At 34.6% G+C, this 27,320-nt stretch overlaps 1 protein-coding gene across 4 annotated transcripts in view; it reads left to right on the forward strand.

Moving 5' to 3' along the window:
- The window catches only part of LOC106052506 (potassium channel subfamily T member 2-like), a 138,783-nt gene that overhangs the window by 98,517 nt on the left and 12,946 nt on the right, over positions 1 to 27,320 (forward strand). For all 4 annotated transcript variants that reach the window (XM_056016391.1, XM_056016390.1, XM_056016392.1 and 1 more), the window contains 7 exons: positions 113 to 285; positions 414 to 485; positions 3,222 to 3,353; positions 16,620 to 16,731; positions 17,555 to 17,659; positions 23,185 to 23,268; positions 26,603 to 26,740. In XM_056016391.1, the coding sequence (XP_055872366.1) occupies positions 113 to 285; positions 414 to 485; positions 3,222 to 3,353; positions 16,620 to 16,731; positions 17,555 to 17,659; positions 23,185 to 23,268; positions 26,603 to 26,740 (816 nt within the window). The remainder of the gene's footprint in view (positions 1 to 112; positions 286 to 413; positions 486 to 3,221; positions 3,354 to 16,619; positions 16,732 to 17,554; positions 17,660 to 23,184; positions 23,269 to 26,602; positions 26,741 to 27,320) is intronic.

The raw sequence follows: 27,320 nt of genomic DNA on the forward strand, positions 1-27,320 counted from the left end.
TTACTTGCTGAGAGTAACGCCACTGAAAGAGTTAATTGATTTAATTAATGTAATCACTTTCTGCCATCAAATGAAATTATTTCTAATGATAGATTTATGTATTGAACTCTAGCCCTGTGAGCATTGCTCCTACAAGTTAGCCTCGGACCACAGATGGGACCATCAGCTGGTCATTTTGTCAGTGAAACAATGTTGTCCTGGTCTGTACAACTTCATCATACCACTTCGCTCCAACTACCTGAGCCTGTTGTCCCTCAGTCCAATCATACTTATGTTTGAGGAAAGGTAAGATTCACCTGTGTTGTAAGAGCATCAAGTGGCTTGCAATAGATAGACTTGTAGAGCATCAAGTGTCTTGTCATGTTTCTGTTGGATTAAAAAGGCATGCCTCTAATTTAACATTGTGTCCACAGACCAACTAGATTTTTTTTAGAGACCATTGCTCACTTTCCTCTAGTATTTTGGATGCAAGGAGCTTTAACAAGGTATGTGTTTGTATCTCCTATTTATTTTGGAATACCTTGTTGAATTTCCTATTAGATTTGATGTACATAAATGTTTGACTACATAATTCAGTGTGTGTTAGATTTGTTTTGACTACATAATTCAGTGTGTGTCAGATTTGTTTTGACTACATAATTCAGTGTGTGTTAGATTTGTTTTCACTACATAATTCAGTGTGTGTTAGATTTGTTTTGACTACATAGTTCAGTGAATGTTAAATTTTGCCATGATTTATCGTAATGGTGTGTAAGCTGCTTATGTAAATAACAAATTCTTGATACAATAAATCTGGTCATAATTAAGACTTATTTGGACAAAATCAAAATGTATGTCTTGAAAACAATCTTTTCTCTTTGCAACTTCTCATGTGGCTAGAGGCCAATCCTTGATACTCAGCTGATGGCACAAGTTGGTCACATCTGTAAACACCAGGCAATGTTGCACTTTCACTCTTCTTTTTACTACTGTGTGTATGCCATCTGCAATCTTGAACCCTTCCTTTATGCTTGCTCTCTACATGGATCCATCCAGTGCCTCTTTTTTCCATTTGTTTGTGTTGATGTTGCATTTACATACATCACTATACCTTAAAAGCGGGCCACCACCGACTCATTTACATACGTCAGTATACCTTAAAAGTGGGCTTCCAGCAATTCATTTGCATATGTCAGTATACCTTAAAAGTGGGCCACATTCCACTCTCCTGCTTTGTTAGATAACCATTCTGTGAACATGACCAAGCCAGCCAAGGCCTGCTGCTTATAATTGCGGATTTTCTGACACCCTGCTCTTCGCAACACATCCTCATTGGTTATTTTATCTTGCCACCTTCTTTAAAAAATTCTCCTTTAGCATTGGAGGTGGAAGATAATCAACTTTTTTTTCTGCCAAGAGTAGGTGGACCATGTTTCACTACTTATAGCAGAGTGCTCATCACACAGGTCTGGTAGACTAGGGCTTTGGTATTGTTAGTTAGCAAGGTTATGTCCCATACTCTTTTCTGCAGCCATGACATGGTGCCCATTTCCTTGGCTATCCTGTTGTTGATGTCTTTATTTAGTAGCACATTGTTGGAGATGATGGAGCCAAGATATCAACAACATTTTCCAGTGGTAGTATTTTGATCTTGCTTTGGCTAATATTTAACTTCTGGCATGTAGCAGATTTAGTTTGTCAACCCCAGGCTCTGAAGCTGAGTAGCAGAATCAGTAACAATAGCTGCATCATAAGGTTGGAGAAGTTCTCTGATTAGTAGGCTACCTTCATAACTTTGGTTTTAGCCCTCAATCTGGATACATTGAATAGTTTTACAGAGGATCTTGTATGGAGAAATATACTTTCTTTGATGTTGCTGTATGCAGTAGGCAGAAGAAGAATATGCCAGACAGAGTAGGTGCACACATCCCTGTATGACCCCGCTGCTGACAGCAAAAGGTGTTGATTGGGCACCATTGAATTTCAGTGTACATTTTGTTTCCCATAAAAACATTCAATGAACTTGGATTGACTCTAGAAGCTTTAACTTGCAGCTTTGTTTGTGGCGCTCTAGCAAATATTTTGCCAACTATACTGAGGAGAGAGATACCCCTATTGAATCACTCTGATCTTTTTTGTTCTTATATATTGTGACTATATTTGCATTATGCATGTACTGTAGGACATGACCCAATTCTCAGCAGGGGCAAAGAAGAGATTATAGAGTTCTGTGAGTTGGACAAAATAATGTTGAGTTTAATGAAAAAAACAAAATACCGCAAAAATCACTGCCATTTATGTAAATTCTGTAGGAATAAGCTCCCTATTTCAATTATAAATAAAATTAATTAACTAATTGGTAAATTTTTAATGGATTCATGTATTTGTAATAAAAGCCTTATCCATTGTATGGATCTTGGACACTGCACAACAGCTGTCAATGATAGGGCTAGACAAGTGCCAACTCTAAGGAGAGGATTACTCATTGGGAGACAGAACTAAGCTGCACCGTACACAGCCTAGTCTAAAACAATGTGCTGACCCACTGCAAATGTTACTGCTTTGATGATCACTATCATCACTAAGAGAATGTCATACTTAACTAACTAATAATTCAACAACTAATACTGTACAATTAGCAACAGGATATTCTGACTACAAATGCTTGACTGAACATAACCCTACTGCCATACTTAACTCTACTGGTCTCTCTCTGTCTCATCCTGGATACCTCTGGATTTACAGTAGCTGACTCTGTGCTGAGCTGTTCCAGACAAACTGTGTGACTCTGGCACAGTCTTTAGATTTGATAGGGTCCTTCAAGGCCTTCTCTTGCTAAATAACAGAAAAACATTCTACATTATCACATGCAATTTACATGTGGAGAATTCATTCCAGCACACTCTCTGTTTATCATCACTTGACAGCTAGCAGGACATGTCACAAATGTCAGTTGATCCCCCACACATTGCTACTTCTACTCATGTCACCACCATGACTATAACACTACTATTCTCACAGCTTTAAGATACAATACAAATGTGTGTACACACATTGTTTGATATTAAAAATGGAGAGTCTGTAATGCTGTCACATCTTTCATATCTTCAAACACTGCTCTGATTTTAGCAGAGATAGTTGTCAAATAAGACTTAAATTGTTCTAATTTGAAAGCATTGTTTAGTAGTGTCTATTTGTTTAGATGTCAGAGATGAAAGTTAAATGAATGTTTTATTTTGTAGTCTTGATGACCTTCTGGTGGCTGGAGTCAACAAAGCCATTCATCTGGTTATCTCACATATACAAGCTGATCCTGGAGGAGAAGAAAACTTAAATGATGCTGAGACTATAGTTGCTGTGCAGAAGATATCTAGGTCAGACCCTCATAAAGTAGTTATACTTTAGACAACATAGAACTGCCAACATATAAAGTAGTTATACTTTAGACAACATAGAACTGCCAACATATAAAGTAGTTATACTTTAGACAACATAAAACTGCCAACATATCCACTAGTTATACTTTAGACAACATAGAACTGCCAACATATCCAGTAGTTATACTTTAGACAACATAGAACTGCCAACATATCCACTAGTTATACTTTAGACAACATAGAACTGCCTACATATTAAGTAGTCATACTTTAGACAACATATAACTACCTACATATAAAGTAGTTATACTTTAGACAACATATAACTACCTACATATAAAGTAGTTATACTTTAGACAACATAGAACTGCCTACATATCCACTAGTTATACTTTAGACAACATAGAACTGTCAACATATCCAGTAGTTATACTTTAGACAACATAGAACTGCCAACATATCCACTATTTATACTTTAGACAACATAGAACTGTCAACATATCCAGTAGTTATACTTTAGACAACATAGAACTGCCAACATATCCACTAGTTATACTTTAGACAACATAGAACTGCCAACATATCCACTAGTTATACTTTAGACAACATAAAACTGCCAACATATCCACTAGTTATACTTTAGACAACATAAAACTGCCAACATATCCACTAGTTTTACTTTAGACAACATAGAACTGCCAACATATAAAGTAGTTATACTTTAGACAACATAAAACTGCCAACATATCCACTAGTTTTACTTTAGACAACATAAAAGTGCCTACATATCCACTAGTTATACTTTAGACAACATAGAACTGCCAACATATCCAGTAGTTATACTTTAGACAACATAGAACTGCCAACATATCCACTAGTTATACTTAAGATAACATAGAACTGCCAACATATCCACTAGTTATACTTTAGACAACATAGAACTGCCAACATATAAAGTAGTTATACTTAAGACAACATAAAACTGCCAAGATATCCACTAGTTTTACTTTAGACAACATAGAACTGCCAACATATAAAGTAGTTATACTTTAGACAACATAAAACTGCCAACATATCCACTAGTTTTACTTTAGACAACATAAAAGTGCCTACATATCCACTAGTTATACTTTAGACAACATAGAACTGCCAACATATCCAGTAGTTATACTTTAGACAACATAGAACTGCCTACATATCCAGTAGTTATACTTTAGACAACATAGAACTGCCAACATATCCACTAGTTATACTTTAGACAACATAGAACTACCAACATATCCACTAGTTATACTTTAGACAACATAAAACTGCCAACATATCCACTAGTTATACTTTAGACAACATAGAACTGCCAACATATCCAGTAGTTATACTTTAGACAACATAGAACTGCCAACATATCCACTAGTTATACTTTAGACAACACAGAACTGCCAACATATCCACTAGTTATACTTTAGACAACATAGAACTGCCAACATATCCACTAGTTATACTTTAGACAACATAAAACTGCCAACATATCCACTAGTTATACTTTAGACAACATAAAACTGCCAACATATCCACTAGTTTTACTTTAGACAACATAGAACTGCCAACATATAAAGTAGTTATACTTTAGACAACATAAAACTGCCAACATATCCACTAGTTTTACTTTAGACAACATAAAAGTGCCTACATATCCACTAGTTATACTTTAGACAACATAGAACTGCCTACATATCCAGTAGTTATACTTTAGACAACATAAAACTTCCAACATATCCACTAGTTTTACTTTAGACAACATAGAACTGCCAACATATAAAGTAGTTATACTTTAGACAACATAAAACTGCCAACATATCCACTAGTTTTACTTTAGACAACATAAAATTGCCTACATATCCACTAGTTATACTTTAGACAACATAGAACTGCCACTATATCCAGTAGTTATACTTTAGACAACATAGAACTGCCAACATATCCACTAGTTATACTTTAGACAACATAGAACTGCCAACATATCCACTAGTTATACTTTAGACAACATAGAACTGCCAACATATAAAGTAGTTATACTTTAGACAACATAAAACTGCCAAGATATCCACTAGTTTTACTTTAGACAACATAGAACTGCCAACATATAAAGTAGTTATACTTTAGACAACATAAAACTGCCAACATATCCACTAGTTTTACTTTAGACAACATAAAAGTGCCTACATATCCACTAGTTATACTTTAGACAACATAAAACTGCCAACATATCCAGTAGTTATACTTTAGACAACATAGAACTGCCAACATATCCAGTAGTTATACTTTAGACAACATAGAACTGCCAACATATCCACTAGTTATACTTTAGACAACATAGAACTGCCTACATATAAAGTAGTTATACTTTAGACAACATAGAACTACCTACATATAAAGTAAATATACTTTAGACAACATATAACTACCTACATATAAAGTAGTTATACTTTAGACAACATAGAACTGCCTACATATCCACTATTTATACTTTAGACAACATAGAACTGTCAACATATCCAGCAGTTATACTTTAGACAACATAGAACTGCCAACATATCCACTAGTTATACTTTAGACAACATAGAACTGCCAACATATCCACTAGTTATACTTTAGACAACATAAAACTGCCAACATATCCACTAGTTATACTTTAGACAACATAAAACTGCCAACATATCCACTAGTTTTACTTTAGACAACATAGAACTGCCAACATATAAAGTAGTTATACTTTAGACAACATAAAACTGCCAACATATCCAGTAGTTATACTTTAGACAACATAGAACTGCCAACATATCCACTAGTTATACTTTAGACAACATAGAACTGCCAACATATCCACTAGTTATACTTTAGACAACATAGAACTGCCAACATATAAAGTAGTTATACTTTAGACAACATAAAACTGCCAAGATATCCACTAGTTTTACTTTAGACAACATAGAACTGCCAACATAAAAAGTAGTTATACTTTAGACAACATAAAACTGCCAACATATCCACTAGTTTTACTTTAGACAACATAAAAGTGCCTACATATCCACTAGTTATACTTTAGACAACATAGAACTGCCAACATATCCAGTAGTTATACTTTAGACAACATAGAACTGCCAACATATCCACTAGTTATACTTTAGACAACATAGAACTGCCAACATATCCACTAGTCATACTTTAGACAACATAGAACTGCCAACATATAAAGTAGTTATACTTTAGACAACATAAAACTGCCAAGATATCCACTAGTTTTACTTTAGACAACATAGAACTGCCAACATATTAAGTAGTTATACTTTAGACAACATAAAACTGCCGACATATCCACTAGTTTTACTTTAGACAACATAAAAGTGCCTACATATCCACTAGTTATACTTTAGACAACATAAAACTGCCAACATATCCAGTAGTTATACTTTAGATAACATAGAACTGCCAACATATCCACTAGTTATACTTTAGACAACATAGAACTACCAACATATCCACTCGTTATACTTGAGACAACATAAAACTGCCAACATATCCACTAGTTATACTTTAGACAACATAGAACTGCCAACATATCCACTAGTTATACTTTAGACAACATAAAACTGCCAACATATCCACTAGTTATACTTTAGACAACATAGAACTGCCAACATATCCAGTAGTTATACTTTAGACAACATAGAACTGCCAACATATCCACTAGTTATACTTTAGACAACATAGAACTGCCAACATATCCAGTAGTTATACTTTAGACAACATAGAACTGCCAACATATCCACTAGTTATACTTTAGACAACATAGAACTGCCAACATATCCACTAGTTATACTTTAGACAACATAGAACTGCCAACATATAAAGTAGTTATACTTTAGACAACATAAAACTGCCAAGAAATCCACTAGTTTTACTTTAGACAACATAGAACTGCCAACATATAAAGTAGTTATACTTTAGACAACATAAAACTGCCAACATATCCACTAGTTTTACTTTAGACAACATAAAAGTGCCTACATATCCACTAGTTATACTTTAGACAACATAGAACTGCCAACATATCCAGTAGTTATACTTTAGACAACATAGAACTGCCTACATATCCAGTAGTTATACTTTAGACAACATAGAACTGCCAACATATCCACTAGTTATACTTTAGACAACATAGAACTGCCAACATATCCACTAGTTATACTTTAGACAACATAAAACTGCCAACATATCCACTAGTTATACTTTAGACAACATAGAACTGCTAACATATCCACTAGTTATACTTTAGACAACATAAAACTGCCAACATATCCACTAGTTATACTTTAGACAACATAGAACTGCCAACATATCCAGTAGTTATACTTTAGACAACATAGAACTGCCTACATATCCAGTAGTTATACTTTAGACAACATAGAACTGCCAACATATCCACTAGTTATACTTTAGACAACATAGAACTGCCTACATATAAAGTAGTTATACTTTAGACAACATAGAACTGCCAACATATCCACTAGTTATACTTTAGACAACATAAAACTGCCAACATATCCACTAGTTATACTTTAGACAACATAGAACTGCCAACATATCCAGTAGTTATACTTTAGACAACATAGAACTGCCAACATATCCACTAGTTATACTTTAGACAACACAGAACTGCCAACATATCCACTAGTTATACTTTAGACAACATAGAACTGCCAACATATCCACTAGTTATACTTTAGACAACATAAAACTGCCAACATATCCACTAGTTATACTTTAGACAACATAAAACTGCCAACATATCCACTAGTTTTACTTTAGACAACATAGAACTGCCAACATATAAAGTAGTTATACTTTAGACAACATAAAACTGCCAACATATCCACTAGTTTTACTTTAGACAACATAAAAGTGCCTACATATCCACTAGTTATACTTTAGACAACATAGAACTGCCTACATATCCAGTAGTTATACTTTAGACAACATAAAACTTCCAACATATCCACTAGTTTTACTTTAGACAACATAGAACTGCCAACATATAAAGTAGTTATACTTTAGACAACATAAAACTGCCAACATATCCACTAGTTTTACTTTAGACAACATAAAATTGCCTACATATCCACTAGTTATACTTTAGACAACATAGAACTGCCACTATATCCAGTAGTTATACTTTAGACAACATAGAACTGCCAACATATCCACTAGTTATACTTTAGACAACATAGAACTGCCAACATATAAAGTAGTTATACTTTAGACAACATAAAACTGCCAAGATATCCACTAGTTTTACTTTAGACAACATAGAACTGCCAACATATAAAGTAGTTATACTTTAGACAACATAAAACTGCCAACATATCCACTAGTTTTACTTTAGACAACATAAAAGTGCCTACATATCCACTAGTTATACTTTAGACAACATAAAACTGCCAACATATCCAGTAGTTATACTTTAGACAACATAGAACTGCCAACATATCCAGTAGTTATACTTTAGACAACATAGAACTGCCAACATATCCACTAGTTATACTTTAGACAACATAGAACTGCCTACATATAAAGTAGTTATACTTTAGACAACATAGAACTACCTACATATAAAGTAGTTATACTTTAGACAACATATAACTACCTACATATAAAGTAGTTATACTTTAGACAACATAGAACTGCCTACATATCCACTATTTATACTTTAGACAACATAGAACTGTCAACATATCCAGCAGTTATACTTTAGACAACATAGAACTGCCAACATATCCACTAGTTATACTTTAGACAACATAGAACTGCCAACATATCCACTAGTTATACTTTAGACAACATAAAACTGCCAACATATCCACTAGTTATACTTTAGACAACATAAAACTGCCAACATATCCACTAGTTTTACTTTAGACAACATAGAACTGCCAACATATAAAGTAGTTATACTTTAGACAACATAAAACTGCCAACATATCCAGTAGTTATACTTTAGACAACATAGAACTGCCAACATATCCACTAGTTATACTTTAGACAACATAGAACTGCCAACATATCCACTAGTTATACTTTAGACAACATAGAACTGCCAACATATAAAGTAGTTATACTTTAGACAACATAAAACTGCCAAGATATCCACTAGTTTTACTTTAGACAACATAGAACTGCCAACATAAAAAGTAGTTATACTTTAGACAACATAAAACTGCCAACATATCCACTAGTTTTACTTTAGACAACATAAAAGTGCCTACATATCCACTAGTTATACTTTAGACAACATAGAACTGCCAACATATCCAGTAGTTATACTTTAGACAACATAGAACTGCCAACATATCCACTAGTTATACTTTAGACAACATAGAACTGCCAACATATCCACTAGTTATACTTTAGACAACATAGAACTGCCAACATATAAAGTAGTTATACTTTAGACAACATAAAACTGCCAAGATATCCACTAGTTTTACTTTAGACAACATAGAACTGCCAACATATTAAGTAGTTATACTTTAGACAACATAAAACTGCCGACATATCCACTAGTTTTACTTTAGACAACATAAAAGTGCCTACATATCCACTAGTTATACTTTAGACAACATAAAACTGCCAACATATCCAGTAGTTATACTTTAGATAACATAGAACTGCCAACATATCCACTAGTTATACTTTAGACAACATAGAACTACCAACATATCCACTCGTTATACTTGAGACAACATAAAACTGCCAACATATCCACTAGTTATACTTTAGACAACATAGAACTGCCAACATATCCACTAGTTATACTTTAGACAACATAAAACTGCCAACATATCCACTAGTTATACTTTAGACAACATAGAACTGCCAACATATCCAGTAGTTATACTTTAGACAACATAGAACTGCCAACATATCCACTAGTTATACTTTAGACAACATAGAACTGCCAACATATCCAGTAGTTATACTTTAGACAACATAGAACTGCCAACATATCCACTAGTTATACTTTAGACAACATAGAACTGCCAACATATCCACTAGTTATACTTTAGACAACATAGAACTGCCAACATATAAAGTAGTTATACTTTAGACAACATAAAACTGCCAAGAAATCCACTAGTTTTACTTTAGACAACATAGAACTGCCAACATATAAAGTAGTTATACTTTAGACAACATAAAACTGCCAACATATCCACTAGTTTTACTTTAGACAACATAAAAGTGCCTACATATCCACTAGTTATACTTTAGACAACATAGAACTGCCAACATATCCAGTAGTTATACTTTAGACAACATAGAACTGCCTACATATCCAGTAGTTATACTTTAGACAACATAGAACTGCCAACATATCCACTAGTTATACTTTAGACAACATAGAACTGCCAACATATCCACTAGTTATACTTTAGACAACATAAAACTGCCAACATATCCACTAGTTATACTTTAGACAACATAGAACTGCTAACATATCCACTAGTTATACTTTAGACAACATAAAACTGCCAACATATCCACTAGTTATACTTTAGACAACATAGAACTGCCAACATATCCAGTAGTTATACTTTAGACAACATAGAACTGCCTACATATCCAGTAGTTATACTTTAGACAACATAGAACTGCCAACATATCCACTAGTTATACTTTAGACAACATAGAACTGCCTACATATAAAGTAGTTATACTTTAGACAACATAGAACTGCCAACATATCCACTAGTTATACTTTAGACAACATAAAACTGCCAACATATCCACTAGTTATACTTTAGACAACATAGAACTGCCAACATATCCAGTAGTTATACTTTAGACAACATAGAACTGCCTACATATCCAGTAGTTATACTTTAGACAACATAGAACTGCCAACATATCCACTAGTTATACTTTAGACAACATAGAACTGCCAACATATCCACTAGTTATACTTTAGACAACATAAAACTGCCAACATATCCACTAGTTATACTTTAGACAACATAGAACTGCCAACATATCCACTAGTTATACTTTAGACAACATAAAACTGCCAACATATCCACTAGTTATACTTTAGACAACATAGAACTGCCAACATATCCAGTAGTTATACTTTAGACAACATAGAACTGCCTACATATCCAGTAGTTATACTTTAGACAACATAGAACTGCCAACATATCCACTAGTTATACTTTAGACAACATAGAACTGCCTACATATAAAGTAGTTATACTTTAGACAACATAGAACTGCCAACATATCCACTAGTTATACTTTAGACAACATAAAACTGCCAACATATCCACTAGTTATACTTTAGACAACATAGAACTGCCAACATATCCAGTAGTTATACTTTAGATAACATAGAACTGCCAACATATCCACTAGTTATACTTTAGACAACATAGAACTGCCAACATATCCACTAGTTATACTTTAGACAACATAGAACTGCCAACATATAAAGTAGTTATACTTTAGACAACATAAAACTGCCAAGATATCCACTAGTTTTACTTTAGACAACATAGAACTGCCAACATATAAAGTAGTTATACTTTAGACAACATAAAACTGCCAACATATCCACTAGTTTTACTTTAGACAACATAAAAGTGCCTACATATCCACTAGTTATACTTTAGACAACATAGAACTGCCAACATATCCAGTAGTTATACTTTAGACAACATAGAACTGCCTACATATCCAGTAGTTATACTTTAGACAACATAGAACTGCCAACATATCCACTAGTTATACTTTAGACAACATAGAACTGCCAACATATAAAGTAGTTATACTTTAGACAACATAAAACTGCCAAGATATCCACTAGTTTTACTTTAGACAACATAGAACTGCCAACATATAAAGTAGTTATACTTTAGACAACATAAAACTGCCAACATATCCACTAGTTTTACTTTAGACAACATAAAAGTGCCTACATATCCACTAGTTATACTTTAGACAACATAGAACTGCCAACATATCCAGTAGTTATACTTTAGACAACATAGAACTGCCTACATATCCAGTAGTTATACTTTAGACAACATAGAACTGCCAACATATCCACTAGTTATACTTTAGACAACATAGAACTACCAACATATCCACTAGTTATACTTGAGACAACATAAAACTGCCAACATATCCACTAGTTATACTTTAGACAACATAGAACTGCCAACATATCCACTAGTTATACTTTAAACAACATAGAACTGCCAACATATCCAGTAGTTATACTTTAGACAACATAGAACTGCCTACATATCCAGTAGTTATACTTTAGACAACATAGAACTGCCAACATATCCACTAGTTATACTTTAGACAACATAGAACTGCCAACATATCCACTAGTTATACTTTAGACAACATAGAACTGCCAACATATCCAGTAGTTATACTTTAGACAACATAGAACTGCCAACATATCCACTAGTTATACTTTAGACAACATAGAACTGCCAACATATCCACTAGTTATACTTTAGACAACATAGAACTGCCAACATATAAAGTAGTTATACTTTAGACAACATAAAACTGCCAAGATATCCACTAGTTTTACTTTAGACTACATAGAACTGCCAACATATAAAGTAGTTATATTTTAGACAACATATAACTACCTACATATAAAGTAGTTATACTTTAGACAACATATAACTACCTACATATAAAGTAGTTATACTTTAGACAACATAGAACTGCCTACATATCCACTATTTATACTTTAGACAACATAGAACTGTCAACATATCCAGTAGTTATACTTTAGACAACATAGAACTGCCAACATATTCACTAGTTATACTTTAGACAACATAGAACTGCCAACATATCCACTAGTTATACTTTAGACAACATAAAACTGCCAACATATCCACTAGTTATACTTTAGACAACATAAAACTTCCAACATATCCACTAGTTTTACTTTAGACAACATAGAACTGCCAACATATAAAGTAGTTATACTTTAGACAACATAAAACTGCCAACATATCCACTAGTTTTACTTTAGACAACATAAAATTGCCTACATATCCACTAGTTATACTTTAGACAACATAGAACTGCCACTATATCCAGTAGTTATACTTTAGACAACATAGAACTGCCAACATATCCACTAGTTATACTTTAGACAACATAGAACTGCCAACATATCCACTAGTTATACTTTAGACAACATAGAACTGCCAACATATAAAGTAGTTATACTTTAGACAACATAAAACTGCCAAGATATCCACTAGTTTTACTTTAGACAACATAGAACTGCCAACATATAAAGTAGTTATACTTTAGACAACATAAAACTGCCAACATATCCACTAGTTTTACTTTAGACAACATAAAAGTGCCTACATATCCACTAGTTATACTTTAGACAACATAAAACTGCCAACATATCCAGTAGTTATACTTTAGACAACATAGAACTGCCAACATATCCAGTAGTTATACTTTAGACAACATAGAACTGCCAACATATCCACTAGTTATACTTTAGACAACATAGAACTGCCTACATATAAAGTAGTTATACTTTAGACAACATAGAACTACCTACATATAAAGTAGTTATACTTTAGACAACATATAACTACCTACATATAAAGTAGTTATACTTTAGACAACATAGAACTGCCTACATATCCACTATTTATACTTTAGACAACATAGAACTGTCAACATATCCAGCAGTTATACTTTAGACAACATAGAACTGCCAACATATCCACTAGTTATACTTTAGACAACATAGAACTGCCAACATATCCACTAGTTATACTTTAGACAACATAAAACTGCCAACATATCCACTAGTTATACTTTAGACAACATAAAACTGCCAACATATCCACTAGTTTTACTTTAGACAACATAGAACTGCCAACATATAAAGTAGTTATACTTTAGACAACATAAAACTGCCAACATATCCAGTAGTTATACTTTAGACAACATAGAACTGCCAACATATCCACTAGTTATACTTTAGACAACATAGAACTGCCAACATATCCACTAGTTATACTTTAGACAACATAGAACTGCCAACATATAAAGTAGTTATACTTTAGACAACATAAAACTGCCAAGATATCCACTAGTTTTACTTTAGACAACATAGAACTGCCAACATATCCACTAGTTATACTTTAGACAACATAAAACTGCCAACATATCCACTAGTTTTACTTTAGACAACATAAAAGTGCCTACATATCCACTAGTTATACTTTAGACAACATAAAACTGCCAACATATCCAGTAGTTATACTTTAGACAACATAGAACTGCCAACATATCCAGTAGTTATACTTTAGACAACATAGAACTGCCAACATATCCACTAGTTATACTTTAGACAACATAGAACTACCAACATATCCACTCGTTATACTTGAGACAACATAAAACTGCCAACATATCCACTAGTTATACTTTAGACAACATAGAACTGCCAACATATCCACTAGTTATACTTTAGACAACATAAAACTGCCAACATATCCACTAGTTATACTTTAGACAACATAAAAGTGCCTACATATCCACTAGTTATACTTTAGACAACATAGAACTGCCAACATATCCACTAGTTTTACTTTAGACAACATAGAACTGCCTACATATCCAGTAGTTATACTTTAGACAACATAGAACTGCCAACATATCCACTAGTTATACTTTAGACAACATAGAACTGCCAACATATCCACTAGTTATACTTTAGACAACATAAAACTGCCAACATATCCACTAGTTATACTTTAGACAACATAGAACTGCCAACATATCCACTAGTTATACTTTAGACAACATAAAACTGCCAACATATCCACTAGTTATACTTTAGACAACATAGAACTGCCAACATATCCAGTAGTTATACTTTAGACAACATAGAACTGCCTACATATCCAGTAGTTATACTTTAGACAACATAGAACTGCCAACATATCCACTAGTTATACTTTAGACAACATAGAACTGCCTACATATAAAGTAGTTATACTTTAGACAACATAGAACTGCCAACATATCCACTAGTTATACTTTAGACAACATAAAACTGCCAACATATCCACTAGTTATACTTTAGACAACATAGAACTGCCAACATATCCAGTAGTTATACTTTAGATAACATAGAACTGCCAACATATCCACTAGTTATACTTTAGACAACATAGAACTACCAACATATCCACTCGTTATACTTGAGACAACATAAAACTGCCAACATATCCACTAGTTATACTTTAGACAACATAGAACTGCCAACATATCCACTAGTTATACTTTAGACAACATAAAACTGCCAACATATCCACTAGTTATACTTTAGACAACATAGAACTACCAACATATCCACTCGTTATACTTGAGACAACATAAAACTGCCAACATATCCACTAGTTATACTTTAGACAACATAGAACTACCAACATATCCACTCGTTATACTTGAGACAACATAAAACTGCCAACATATCCACTAGTTATACTTTAGACAACATAGAACTGCCAACATATCCACTAGTTATACTTTAGACAACATAAAACTGCCAACATATCCACTAGTTATACTTTAGACAACATAGAACTACCAACATATCCACTCGTTATACTTGAGACAACATAAAACTGCCAACATATCCACTAGTTATACTTTAGACAACATAGAACTGCCAACATATCCACTAGTTATACTTTAGACAACATAGAACTGCCAACATATCCACTAGTTATACTTTAGACAACATAGAACTGCCAACATATCCACTAGTTATACTTTAGACAACATAGAACTGCCAACATATCCACTAGTTATACTTTAGACAACATAAAACTGCCAACATATCCACTAGTTATACTTTAGACAACATAAAACTGCCAACATATCCACTAGTTTTACTTTAGACAACATAGAACTGCCAACATATAAAGTAGTTATACTTTAGACAACATAAAACTGCCAACATATCCACTAGTTTTACTTTAGACAACATAAAAGTGCCTACATATCCACTAGTTATACTTTAGACAACATAGAACTGCCAACAAATCCTTTAAAAAAAAATCTTTCTCTAGTTGAAACTAGAATATATCTCAGGAGTTTTAAAAAGCTTGTCACTAATATTCAACTTTTTATTCACAGGTTGTTTCCACATGTGAACATCATTACTGAGGTGAATGAAGCTTCCAATATGAGATTCATGCAGTTCAAAGCCAAGGATACCTATATGTCACAGATACGTAAGCTAGAAAAGGTCAGAATGTTTTCATGTGTTGGCAATGATTTGTTTGTGCATGCTCATCAAAAGGGATGGGAGCTTTTACTGCTGATTTGAAAAGAAATAGGTTTCTAACCATTCAAATAGGCTTCATGTAAATGACAAAGTAGGGTTAAGGTCATATTAAAACTCAAGTGAATCTTGATTATCTGAGGCATTTGATAAACCAGCGGCGTCTCTTGCTGCAACATTGACAAACTTAGGTGTGTGTGTGTGTGTGTCAGGATCACTTATCTTGCTAAATGTTTGTTTAATCTCATTTGTTCCACCTGCCAATGTAAGAACTCCCCTCGAAGTACTAAATGATGCTCGGCCATATGAAGGGAATTTGTATGACTTTTGGGAAGACAACTTTATTTGTCGCTAGAGACGAAACAGGCAGAGACTCCAGCATTATTGAATGTTAGAGATTGAGTACAGGACAATTTACCATGTAGAAACAATTCAGCGGAGGGATGGGATCATGCATATCAGCTGTCTATTGAGGGCCACCCCCTCCAATCTCTACAAGTTGATCACTCACTTCCTGAGAGAACAGGAGAACACTGAGAACAGGATACTGAGGCTACAATGTGCTGGAGAAGGAAGACTAGCTTTAAAAAACAATAGGTTGAAATTGCATTAAAAAATTATTTTTGTTATTATTAATTGTTGCGATTTCCTTGTTCTAGGCTTAAGTTAAGTAATAACAGGTTAAATTTTTGTATTTTATCAGCCGTAGGAAATGGTTAATGTTTAGTCAGTCATCAGGACAAAGATTGAATATAGTTGATTGTTTTATTCTATTGATCTCTCTCAGCGGCTGAAGGAACAAGCCTTGTCCCATCTACCATACATGTTCCGTTTACCTTTCGCGGCAGGCAAGGTGTTCAGTTCTCACATGTTGGACAGGTTGTTGTATCAGGTAAATGAGTCTATATGTTCTAAGTACCTTTTGTTGTGTCTGAGCTTACAAGAAACATCTGGTAAAGAAGAGCTACTCAGCAGACAGCTCAGATATTGTTCAAGTCACACAGTTTTTTATGACAGATTTGAACATTTCAGCTGAATTTTTACATTCATACATATAACATAAAAACAAAGCTTTTATTAAGTGTAATTGTATCCATTAGTTTGTATCAGTCATGTACCGGTAATTATATGTATCATTGACCTAAACCAGAGATGCCTACATGCCAAAATGGAAATGTGTATTCCCAGACCTGGAAATGTTATTTTGAGGGGCAAATGTGTATTTTTCTAAATATAAAGAAATATTCTCAGGAAAGACTAAAAAATCATTCAAGCATGTAACATACACAAAATGCAGCAATCCTAAAGTTAACCCAACATAAAGTTATGTAAGACAATTTGTACTTTTATCAAAATATTGACACTTTTAGTCTTTGTCATCTTAAATAGACTTTTCTAGACTATTTTAGAGTGCTGCCATTCTTGTCACAATGCAATAATTTTATGATCATAATAGGCCTACCTCTATATAGTGTTTTCTACATTCCATAATAGAGGCAACAGAAAATGCATTCAAAAGAATGAACATTTTTGTTACAAGTGAAATAAGACTTCAACCAGATGTAATGGTTTACTAAACTGGATCAGTGACATCTAATTCTATTAAAGTAGTTTTTGTTTATAGGCAATTTCTTTACAAGGTATCCTGACACTGGAAATATTTTATTATTTTGAAAGAGTTCAGATTTTCTTTTTCAGACCATTCTTTGCAGAGTTAGCAATGAAAGCATTAGAATCCTCTACAATGACTAATAACAAACATGTTTAAAGGTTTTTTTTCAGGCAGATAATCTAATCATTGAACTTGTTTCTAATATAAAAGCTGGGCTATTGAGTCTGCTGAAAATCTGTAAGATAAAGCTAATTATTCTGGTTTCTGATGCTTGAAGTTGTTTTATAAAGCAAACAGATGTATTGAAGTAGACCACACTCAGCTTTCAATGCCCCTTAATTTCATTGGTTCTTAGATTTTAGGCCTTCATAAGTAATGGAACCTAGCTAGTTGCAAGTGACTATAACAGTATAGCTTTCGATCTGCCAGAAGATACGTTATGCATCAGCAAACATCAGTTTATCACCCTAAGAGAGAGATTAAGCTTAACCAATATTCCTTCTATTAAAATCTCAGCCCTTCTCACTTTCCTCTCAAAAGAACTCTTTCCTGAATTTGGTGGTTTACAAAAAATCGAATCTAGGTCTAGATTAGATGTAGTATAGATCTGTTGGCAGCTTCATTAACAGTTGATTGGTTTTTAATGTGCATAGGGCTATTTAAATGTATTTTAACAATCCCACAGAATTGTAGGCTCTATTGTGAATGTGCACTAGGCCTACTAGATTCTAGATCTATACCTAAACTAGGCTAAACAAAGTTAGAACAGCCAGTTTGGGTTTTTTTTACATTTAATAATAAAAAAATTATCTTTACAGTTTTTTTCAATGTGTTCTATTTCTCTGAAATACTCATTTACGTCTGAGCTCTCTGAGAGCAGGGCATCATCAGCGAAATTTGTGAAGGTGCAAAAAGGACTTTCGGATTGAAAATCATTGGTGTACAAAATGAACCACAATGGCGATGTCACAGCCCCCTGGGGTGCCCCTGTGTTAGCTATGCATGCATTTGATATAACATTGTTTACCCTAACCCTCTGAGATCTCTGGGTCAAAAATTCATTAGCCCATAGTATTTTGTATGGACTAATCTTCAACGCTTTTATCTTTTCAATGAGTAAATGAAGTTGTATAGTGTTAAAAGCTGATGAGAAATCAATAAAGAACAATCTTACATAAGTGTTCGGTAAGTCCAGATGTTTGTAGACACAATTTAAAATAAATAGGATGGCATTGTCTACACCTTTACCAATTTGGTAAGCCAAATGTAAAGGGTCTAACTTACTACAAAGATCATTCAGAAGAAACATTTTAACCAATTTTTCTAAGCATTTAGACACAATGGAAGTAAGTGAAACAGGTCTATAGTCATTTACTTCCTTCAGTTTGGAAACCTTTGGCACAGGTACAATTATAGATGACTTCCACACAGATGGTATCTCGTGGTTTAGTAATGAAGTGGAAAAAATCTCTAGGAAAGGTTCAGCTAGTTGTTCAGCACATTCTTTTAACATTTGCCCTTTTATTCCACCAGGCCCACCAGCTTTCATTGGGTTGACGTTTTTGAAAATATTACAAACTTGCTCTTTAGTAATCGCTAATTCTAAGCAGTTGTTAACATTGACATTCTCAAGGGCTTTGAGTCTTAGATAATTAAAATCTTTCGTGTCAAAGCGACAATAGAAATCATTTAACTTGTTGGCTAATGTTTTTTTGTCTCTTGTAGCAAGATTATTTTTACTTTTGACTTGTGCTCCTGACATTTTGTTCATGATACCCCAGCCTGTCTCATGTCACTTATCTTAATCGAGTCTTCCTGCTTGGTGCTGTAGTTTCTCCTCCCTTCCTCAAGAATGACGTTTAGATTTTGTTGAGCTCTTTTCCTTGTCTGTCCATCGCCACTCATATATGCTCTTTTCTTTTTATTTCCCGTTTTATTTTTGCAGTGACCCATGGTTTATTGTTGGGGTATATTTTGATACTCTTAGTACTGATGTATATTGGATGTTCTTTTGTTATTAGTTATGTAGATGAAGACTTCTGTTTTCAAGGTGGGCTCCACAATGAGCATTTACATTACACATTTTACTAGATCTAGATTTGTTTTCACATTTGTGTTGAAGATACAGATTTTATTTTTTAGACACGAGCATTTGACCTCCAGATTGGCCATCGAGTATTAAAGGCATGTGTAGCCTTGTTGTTTCCATTTTTAATATCACAAAACCCTCTGCTGGGGTTTTTAAACTTAAAGCCCTCTGGAGGTGAGTTTTAAACTCAAAGCTCTCTGGAGGGGGGTTAAACTAAAAAATCATGGAATTTGGTGACTTGTCTTTTGCTTTAGTTTTTTTTTATTGAAGAGGGTGGTTATAATCTCAAAAACTCTCAGATGGGGGGCTCAAAACACCCATTAGCTGCACTCATGGAATTTGTTGACTAAAGTTTGCTTTAGTTTTTATTGAGAGGGGATTCTTTAACGTCGGCAACACTGGAGCAAGTGAAAAGGTTTAACCAAATAAAAATTAAAGCAAAAAAAAAACAGTCAATAAATCCCCTTCCTTCCTGCTAAGCCCATGCACAGATATGAGATCTAGTTGGCATGTTTATTAGATAATGGTGTATACCCTGATATCTTATCTTATATAATACAGACGTTACTTCAAAAAAGAAGATGATTACGTCCTACACGTCATGCATTTAGTCATGCATATTTACCAATGACTTAAATTCTGCCAAGTCACTGGTTTTCCTGGCTAGCTCAGGCAACCCATTCCATGCTCTAATAGCACTAGGGAAGAAGGAGCATATGGGACAAGGAATGTGCCTTTATCATTGTGTCTTTCAGAGTATTTTATTAAATTTTGTTTTTGTATTTGAAGATTATGGTTCACTGTTTTATGTATAATTGCTACTTTACTTTTAAGTCTTCTATCCTGAAGGCTTTCTAAATTTAGTGATTTAACTAAAGGTGTTACTCTAGTCAAGTGTGAATATTCATTTGTTATGAATCTCACTGCTCTATTTTGTGTCTGTTCCAGTTTTTTAATGTTTTCTTGAGTTGAGGGGTCCCAAACAGAGGATGCATATTCTATTATTGGCCTAACCAAGGTTAAATAACATTTTAGTTTTATGTTCTTATTTGATTTATAGAAATTTCTTTTAATAAATCCTAATGCTTTGTTTGATTTTTTTGTAGTTTCATCCATATGTGGATTCCATGACAGTTTTTCATTTATTATAACACCTAGGTATTTTGTGTTTTTAGTCTGTGTTACTGGTTTGCCATAAATAAGATAAGTGGAATTAATTTGTTTTAGTTTTTTTGTTACTCTTGACAACTGACATTTTTCTGGGTGGAAAGACATGCTCCAATTTGATTCCCATTTCTCTAATTCATCTAATTCTCTTTGTAAAATATGTGTCTTGTGTTGTTTTTATTGTTCTATATATTATGCAATCGACTGCAAATAATCTGACTTTTGTTCCTGAACCAATGCAATTTTGTAAATCATTTATGTAAATTAAAAATAGTAGTGGACCCTAGACTGTTCCTTGAGGTACACCTGAGTTTACTGTTATCGGTGTTGATTTAGAGCCATTTATTATTACAGTTTGTTCTTTCCCTATCAGAAAATCTTTGATCCACTGATGCAGTGGACCATTAATGCCAAAATATTTTAATTTTTTAAGCAAACTATGGTGGTGAACTTTGTCAAAAGCCTTAGAAAAATCTAGTAAGATAGCATCTAAACCTTTTGAAAAATCATCAATAAGTCCTATTAGTTGTGTTTCACATGATCTATATTTCCTAAAGCCATGTTGGTAAGGTGTGAGGACATTATGTTTGTCTAGGTGGTTTATGATGTTGCTACATATTATGTGTTCTAGGATTTTACATGTGATGCTGGTAAGTGATACTGGTCTGTAGTTTCCTGGGTCAGATTTTTCTCCTGTTTTAAATAGGGGGGTGACATTAGCTTCTTTCCAGTCCTTTGGTACTCTGCCCTGGTTAAGTGAAGCCTGAAAGAGTATTTTGAACACTGGGGCTAACTCATTGCTTAGTTCTTTGAGTAATCTAGCTGGAATACCATCAGGTCCAGACACTTTATTTGGTTTGGTGTTGGCTAATAGTTTTTGAATTCCATTTTCTTGTACTACTATATCTTCTATGTTGTCTACTTGGTTCAAATTCAGTAATATGTCTTTGTCTCCTGGGGCTGAGAATGCTGATGCAAAGTATTAGATATGAGATCTAGTTGGCATGTTTATTAGATAATGGTGTATACCCTGATATGAGATCTAGTTGGCATGTTTATTAGATAATGGTGTATACCCTGATATGAGATCTAGTTGGCATGTTTATTAGATAATGGTGTATACCCTGATATGAGATCTAGTTGGCATGTTTATTAGATAATGGTGTATACCCTGATATGAGATCTAGTTGGCATGTTTATTAGATAATGGTGTATACCCTGATATGAGATCTAGTTGGCATGTTTATTAGATAATGGTGTATACCCTGATATGAGATCTAGTTGGCATGTTTATTAGATAATGGTGTATACCCTGATATGAGATCTAGTTGGCATGTTTATTAGATAATGGTGTATACCCTGATATGAGATCTAGTTGGCATGTTTATTAGATAATGGTGTATACCCTGATATGAGATCTAGTTGGCATGTTTATTAGATAATGGTGTATACCCTGATATGAGATCTAGTTGGCATGTTTATTAGATAATGGTGTATACCCTGATATGAGATCTAGTTGGCATGTGATGTGTTCCTTTTTTTATTTCAGACTTTTGTGAAAGGTTACCTGATTAGTTTTGTCAGACTTCTGCTGGGCATTGATGCAGAAAAAAACTCGGGACATTTGTCTAGTGTAAGTACAACAGACTCTATTTTTAGCATGCACGTCTAATAAAGGACATATGGGATTCATTTTTTCAATAGTCTCTCTGTTAGAAATGAAAACAAACTTTTATAGTACCAGTAGTCAGTGCATTAGAAATCAAACTAAAACCGTCAAAGTGTTTTTCTGACTTTAAGGAATTTTTTTTTTAAAATTTACTCAGTATTTGAAGAACTTTCCTCTATTTCCTAAGAAAAGGGAGATAACTCTGAATAAAATAATCTTTAAATTGAAAATATAACAGAAGGCAGGAGAGATGCTGGTCATCCACTTCTAAGGTATAGGCCTACTGATGTATGCAAACACGACATAAAGCTCTTCTGGGAAAAAGTGTCCCTGAATAGATCCACATGGGTCCAGGATTGCAGATGCCATACACAACAGTAGTAGAAAGAAGGGTGAAAGTACAATGTGCCTGGTGATTACAGAGGCCCAACCTGTGACCACAGCTGTGTATCAGGGATTGGCCTTTTTAGTCACACAAGAAGTTGTGAAGGGAAATGGTTATTTTTCAAGATGTAAAATTCCACAGAAGATATATTCAAATATATATGAAGAAAACAAGTTAAATAAAAAAAAATAATTCTTGTTCTTTTACTTGGAGCAGAGAGTATATAATGTAGACCTTTCCATGTTCCTTTACTTGGAGCAGAGAGTATATAATGTAGACCTTTCCATGTTCTTTTACTTGGAGTGAGAGTATATAATGTAGACCTTTCCATGTTCTTTTACTTGGAGCAGAGAGTATATAATGTAGACCTTTCCATGTTCTTTTACTTGGAGCAGAGAGTATATAATGTAGACCTTTCCATGTTCTTTTACTTGGAGCAGAGAGTATATAATGTAGACCTTTCCATGTTCTTTTACTTGGAGCAGAGAGTATATAATGTAGACCTTTCCATGTTCTTTTACTTGGAGCAGAGAGTATATAATGTAGACCTTTCCATGTTCTTTTACTTGGAGCAGAGAGTATATAATGTAGACCTTTCCATGTTCCTTTACTTGGAGCGAGAATATATAATGTAGACCTTTCCATGTTCCTTTACTTGGAGCAGAGAGTATACTTTTCAGACCTTTCCATGTCTAAAGATTTTTTAGTTAAACGAATAAAACAAATGAAATAACAGGTGGCAGTAAAAGGTTTTAAAATAAAATAAAAAACACTGCATAAAAAATCAGAACAATGGCTCTACTATCTGGTTTAATATGACCATAGGATAATTTCCTGTATCCCTCCACCAGACTTAGAGCTTACTTACAATTGTGGAATGTATCCCTCCACCAGACTCATAGCCTAGGCCCTGTCCTGGGCAACCCTTTCCATCTTGTTCCTGGTATAACCAAACTTGTATCTGGTATAACCAAACTTGTATCTGGTATAAACTTTGTCACATGTAAATTATGAGTGAGTCTGGTGTGAATGTACACTTTGGTTTCTTATAGTTATAATGTTTTTTGTTTGGTGTAATGCACAAATTGTAAGACAAATTTCCTTACGGATAATAAAGATTATTATTATTATTATTATTATTATTTGTCTGCCTGTAGTTCACATTGCCAGGTGCTCATAGGATGTGCCCTCTCTTGCCTTATGGGTTACACTTCAATGCCTGCCATGTGATGCTAGTTGGCCATTTTCTCAAAGTCTGCCCAATCCAGCCCCATCTTCTCTTTCTGATTTCTTCCTCTACAGGAGTTGGGTTGTTTTTTTCTAGGAGATCACTGTTGCTAATAGTGTCTTGCCAATGGATGCGAAGTAGGCAACTTGCAATGGCAGTTTGAGCTGTTCTCCATGTAGGCAACTTGCTATGGCAGTTTGAGCTGTTCTCCATGTAGGCAACTTGCAATGGCAGTTTGAGCTGTTCTCCCTGTAGGCAACTTGCAATGGCAGTTTGAGTTGTTCTCCATGTAGGCAACTTGCAAGCAGTTTGAGCTGTTCTCCATGTAGGCAACTTGCAATGGCAGTTTGAGCTGTTCTCCCTGTAGGCAACTTGCAATGGCAGTTTGAGTTGTTCTCCATGTAGGCAACTTGCAATGGCAGTTTGAGCTGTTCTCCATGTAGGCAACTTGCAATGGCAGTTTGAGCTGTTCTCCATGTAGGCAACTTGCAATGGCAGTTTGAGCTGTTCTCCATGTAGGCAACTTGCAATGGCAGTTTGAGTTGTTCTCCATGTAGGCAACTTGCAATGGCAGTTTGAGCTGTTCTCCATGTAGGCAACTTGCAATGGCAGTTTGAGCTGTTCTCCATGTAGGCAACTTGCAATGGCAGTTTGAGTTGTTCTCCATGTAGGCAACTTGCAATGGCAGTTTGAGTTGTTCTCCATGTCTTATCTCAATAGAGCGGCCACAATGGCCTCAACACTTTAGTTCAAGAGAGGAATCTTTGTTGCCTTTTCTGAAGACTGAGAGCTGAGGCAGATTTGTTAAAAAGATTGAATTCCAAATATGTATAATCATCACAGCCTACTCATCACAGTCTACTCATTACAGTCTACTCATTACAGTCTACTCATCACAGTCTACTCATCACAGTCTACTCATCACAGTCTACTCATCACAGTCTACTCATCACAGTCTACCCATCACAGTCTACCCATCACAGTGTACTCATCACAGTCTACTCATCATAGTCTACTCATCACAGTCTACTCATCATAGTCTACTCATCACAGTCCCTACTCATCACACTCATCACAGTCTACCCATTACAGTCTACCCATCACAGTCTACTCATCACAGTCTACTCATCACAGTCTACTCATCACAGGCTACTCATCACAGGCTACTCATCACAGTCTACTCATTACAGTCTACTCATCAGTCTACTCATCATAGTCTACTCATCACAGGCTACTCATCACAGTCCCTACTCATCACACTCATCACAGTCTGCTGAAATTACACTAAAAAACTTGCAATCAGTTGAATACAAAGCAACAAAATCCTTGTTTCTGATGACCATATAGAGGAGTGTCTCTTGAAACTAGAGATAATTAAATCAAAGAGCAGTCAATACTTTCCCAGCATTTCTAAGGAAAAATGTCATTTTGGGATAATGATAATTAATTTTAAAAAGTCTTGCAAAATTCAAAATTCTATTTTTTTTTGTCTGGGGTTGGTGGGTGGGAAGTTTATTGAGTTTTGTTACAAGGAGGATAAAAAAAAAAGGTGATTTTTAGCGTTAACTAATATCCAAACATTCCTTTTATACTTGAATGAAAATGTTGTGCTCGAGTAGTTCATGCTAGAAGCTAAAAACTCCTTACTACAAGTTATTGTTTTTCTTAACCACATGATGTTTCAGGTTAGAGTGCGAAGGGCAACATTGTCCCAGTTCCCTTCCTATGGTGATCTTTATCAAGGCTTATGTTCTACTACTGGAGAAATTCCCATTGCTATTTATAGAACAGAGAAGCAGAATTTTCCCACATCCCCAATAGAGGTAAGACTAGTTTAGAACTTAGACTTGCTGAATATTTAGAGACTAGTCAATGAAGTCTGTTAGACTTGTGGGTGCTTGAGAATGTTCTCAGCACTGATGACAGCCTGAGGTTAGACTTGTGGGTGCTTGAGAATGTTCTCAGCACTGATGACAACCTGAGGTTAGACTTGTGGGTGCTTGAGAATGTTCTCAGCACTGATGACAACCTGAGGTTAGACTTGTGGGTGCTTGAGAATGTTCTCAGCACTGATGACAGCCTGAGGTTAGACTTGTGGGTGCTTGAGAATGTTCTCAGCACTGATGACAGCCTGAGGTTAGACTTGTAGGTGCTTGAGAATGTTCTCAGCACTGATGACAACCTGAGGTTAGACTTGTGGGTGCTTGAGAATGTTCTCAGCACTGATGACAACCTGAGGTTAGACTTGTGGGTGCTTGAGAATGTTCTCAGCACTGATGACAGCCTGAGGTTAGACTTGTGGGTGCTTGAGAATGTTCTCAGCACTGATGACAGCCTGAGGTTAGACTTGTGGGTGCTTGAGAATGTTCTCAGCACTGATGACAACCTGAGGTTAGACTTGTG

The sequence above is a fragment of the Biomphalaria glabrata genome, chromosome 17 (assembly GCF_947242115.1).
Source record: "Biomphalaria glabrata chromosome 17, xgBioGlab47.1, whole genome shotgun sequence".
Classification (NCBI taxonomy): Eukaryota; Metazoa; Mollusca; class Gastropoda; family Planorbidae; genus Biomphalaria; species Biomphalaria glabrata.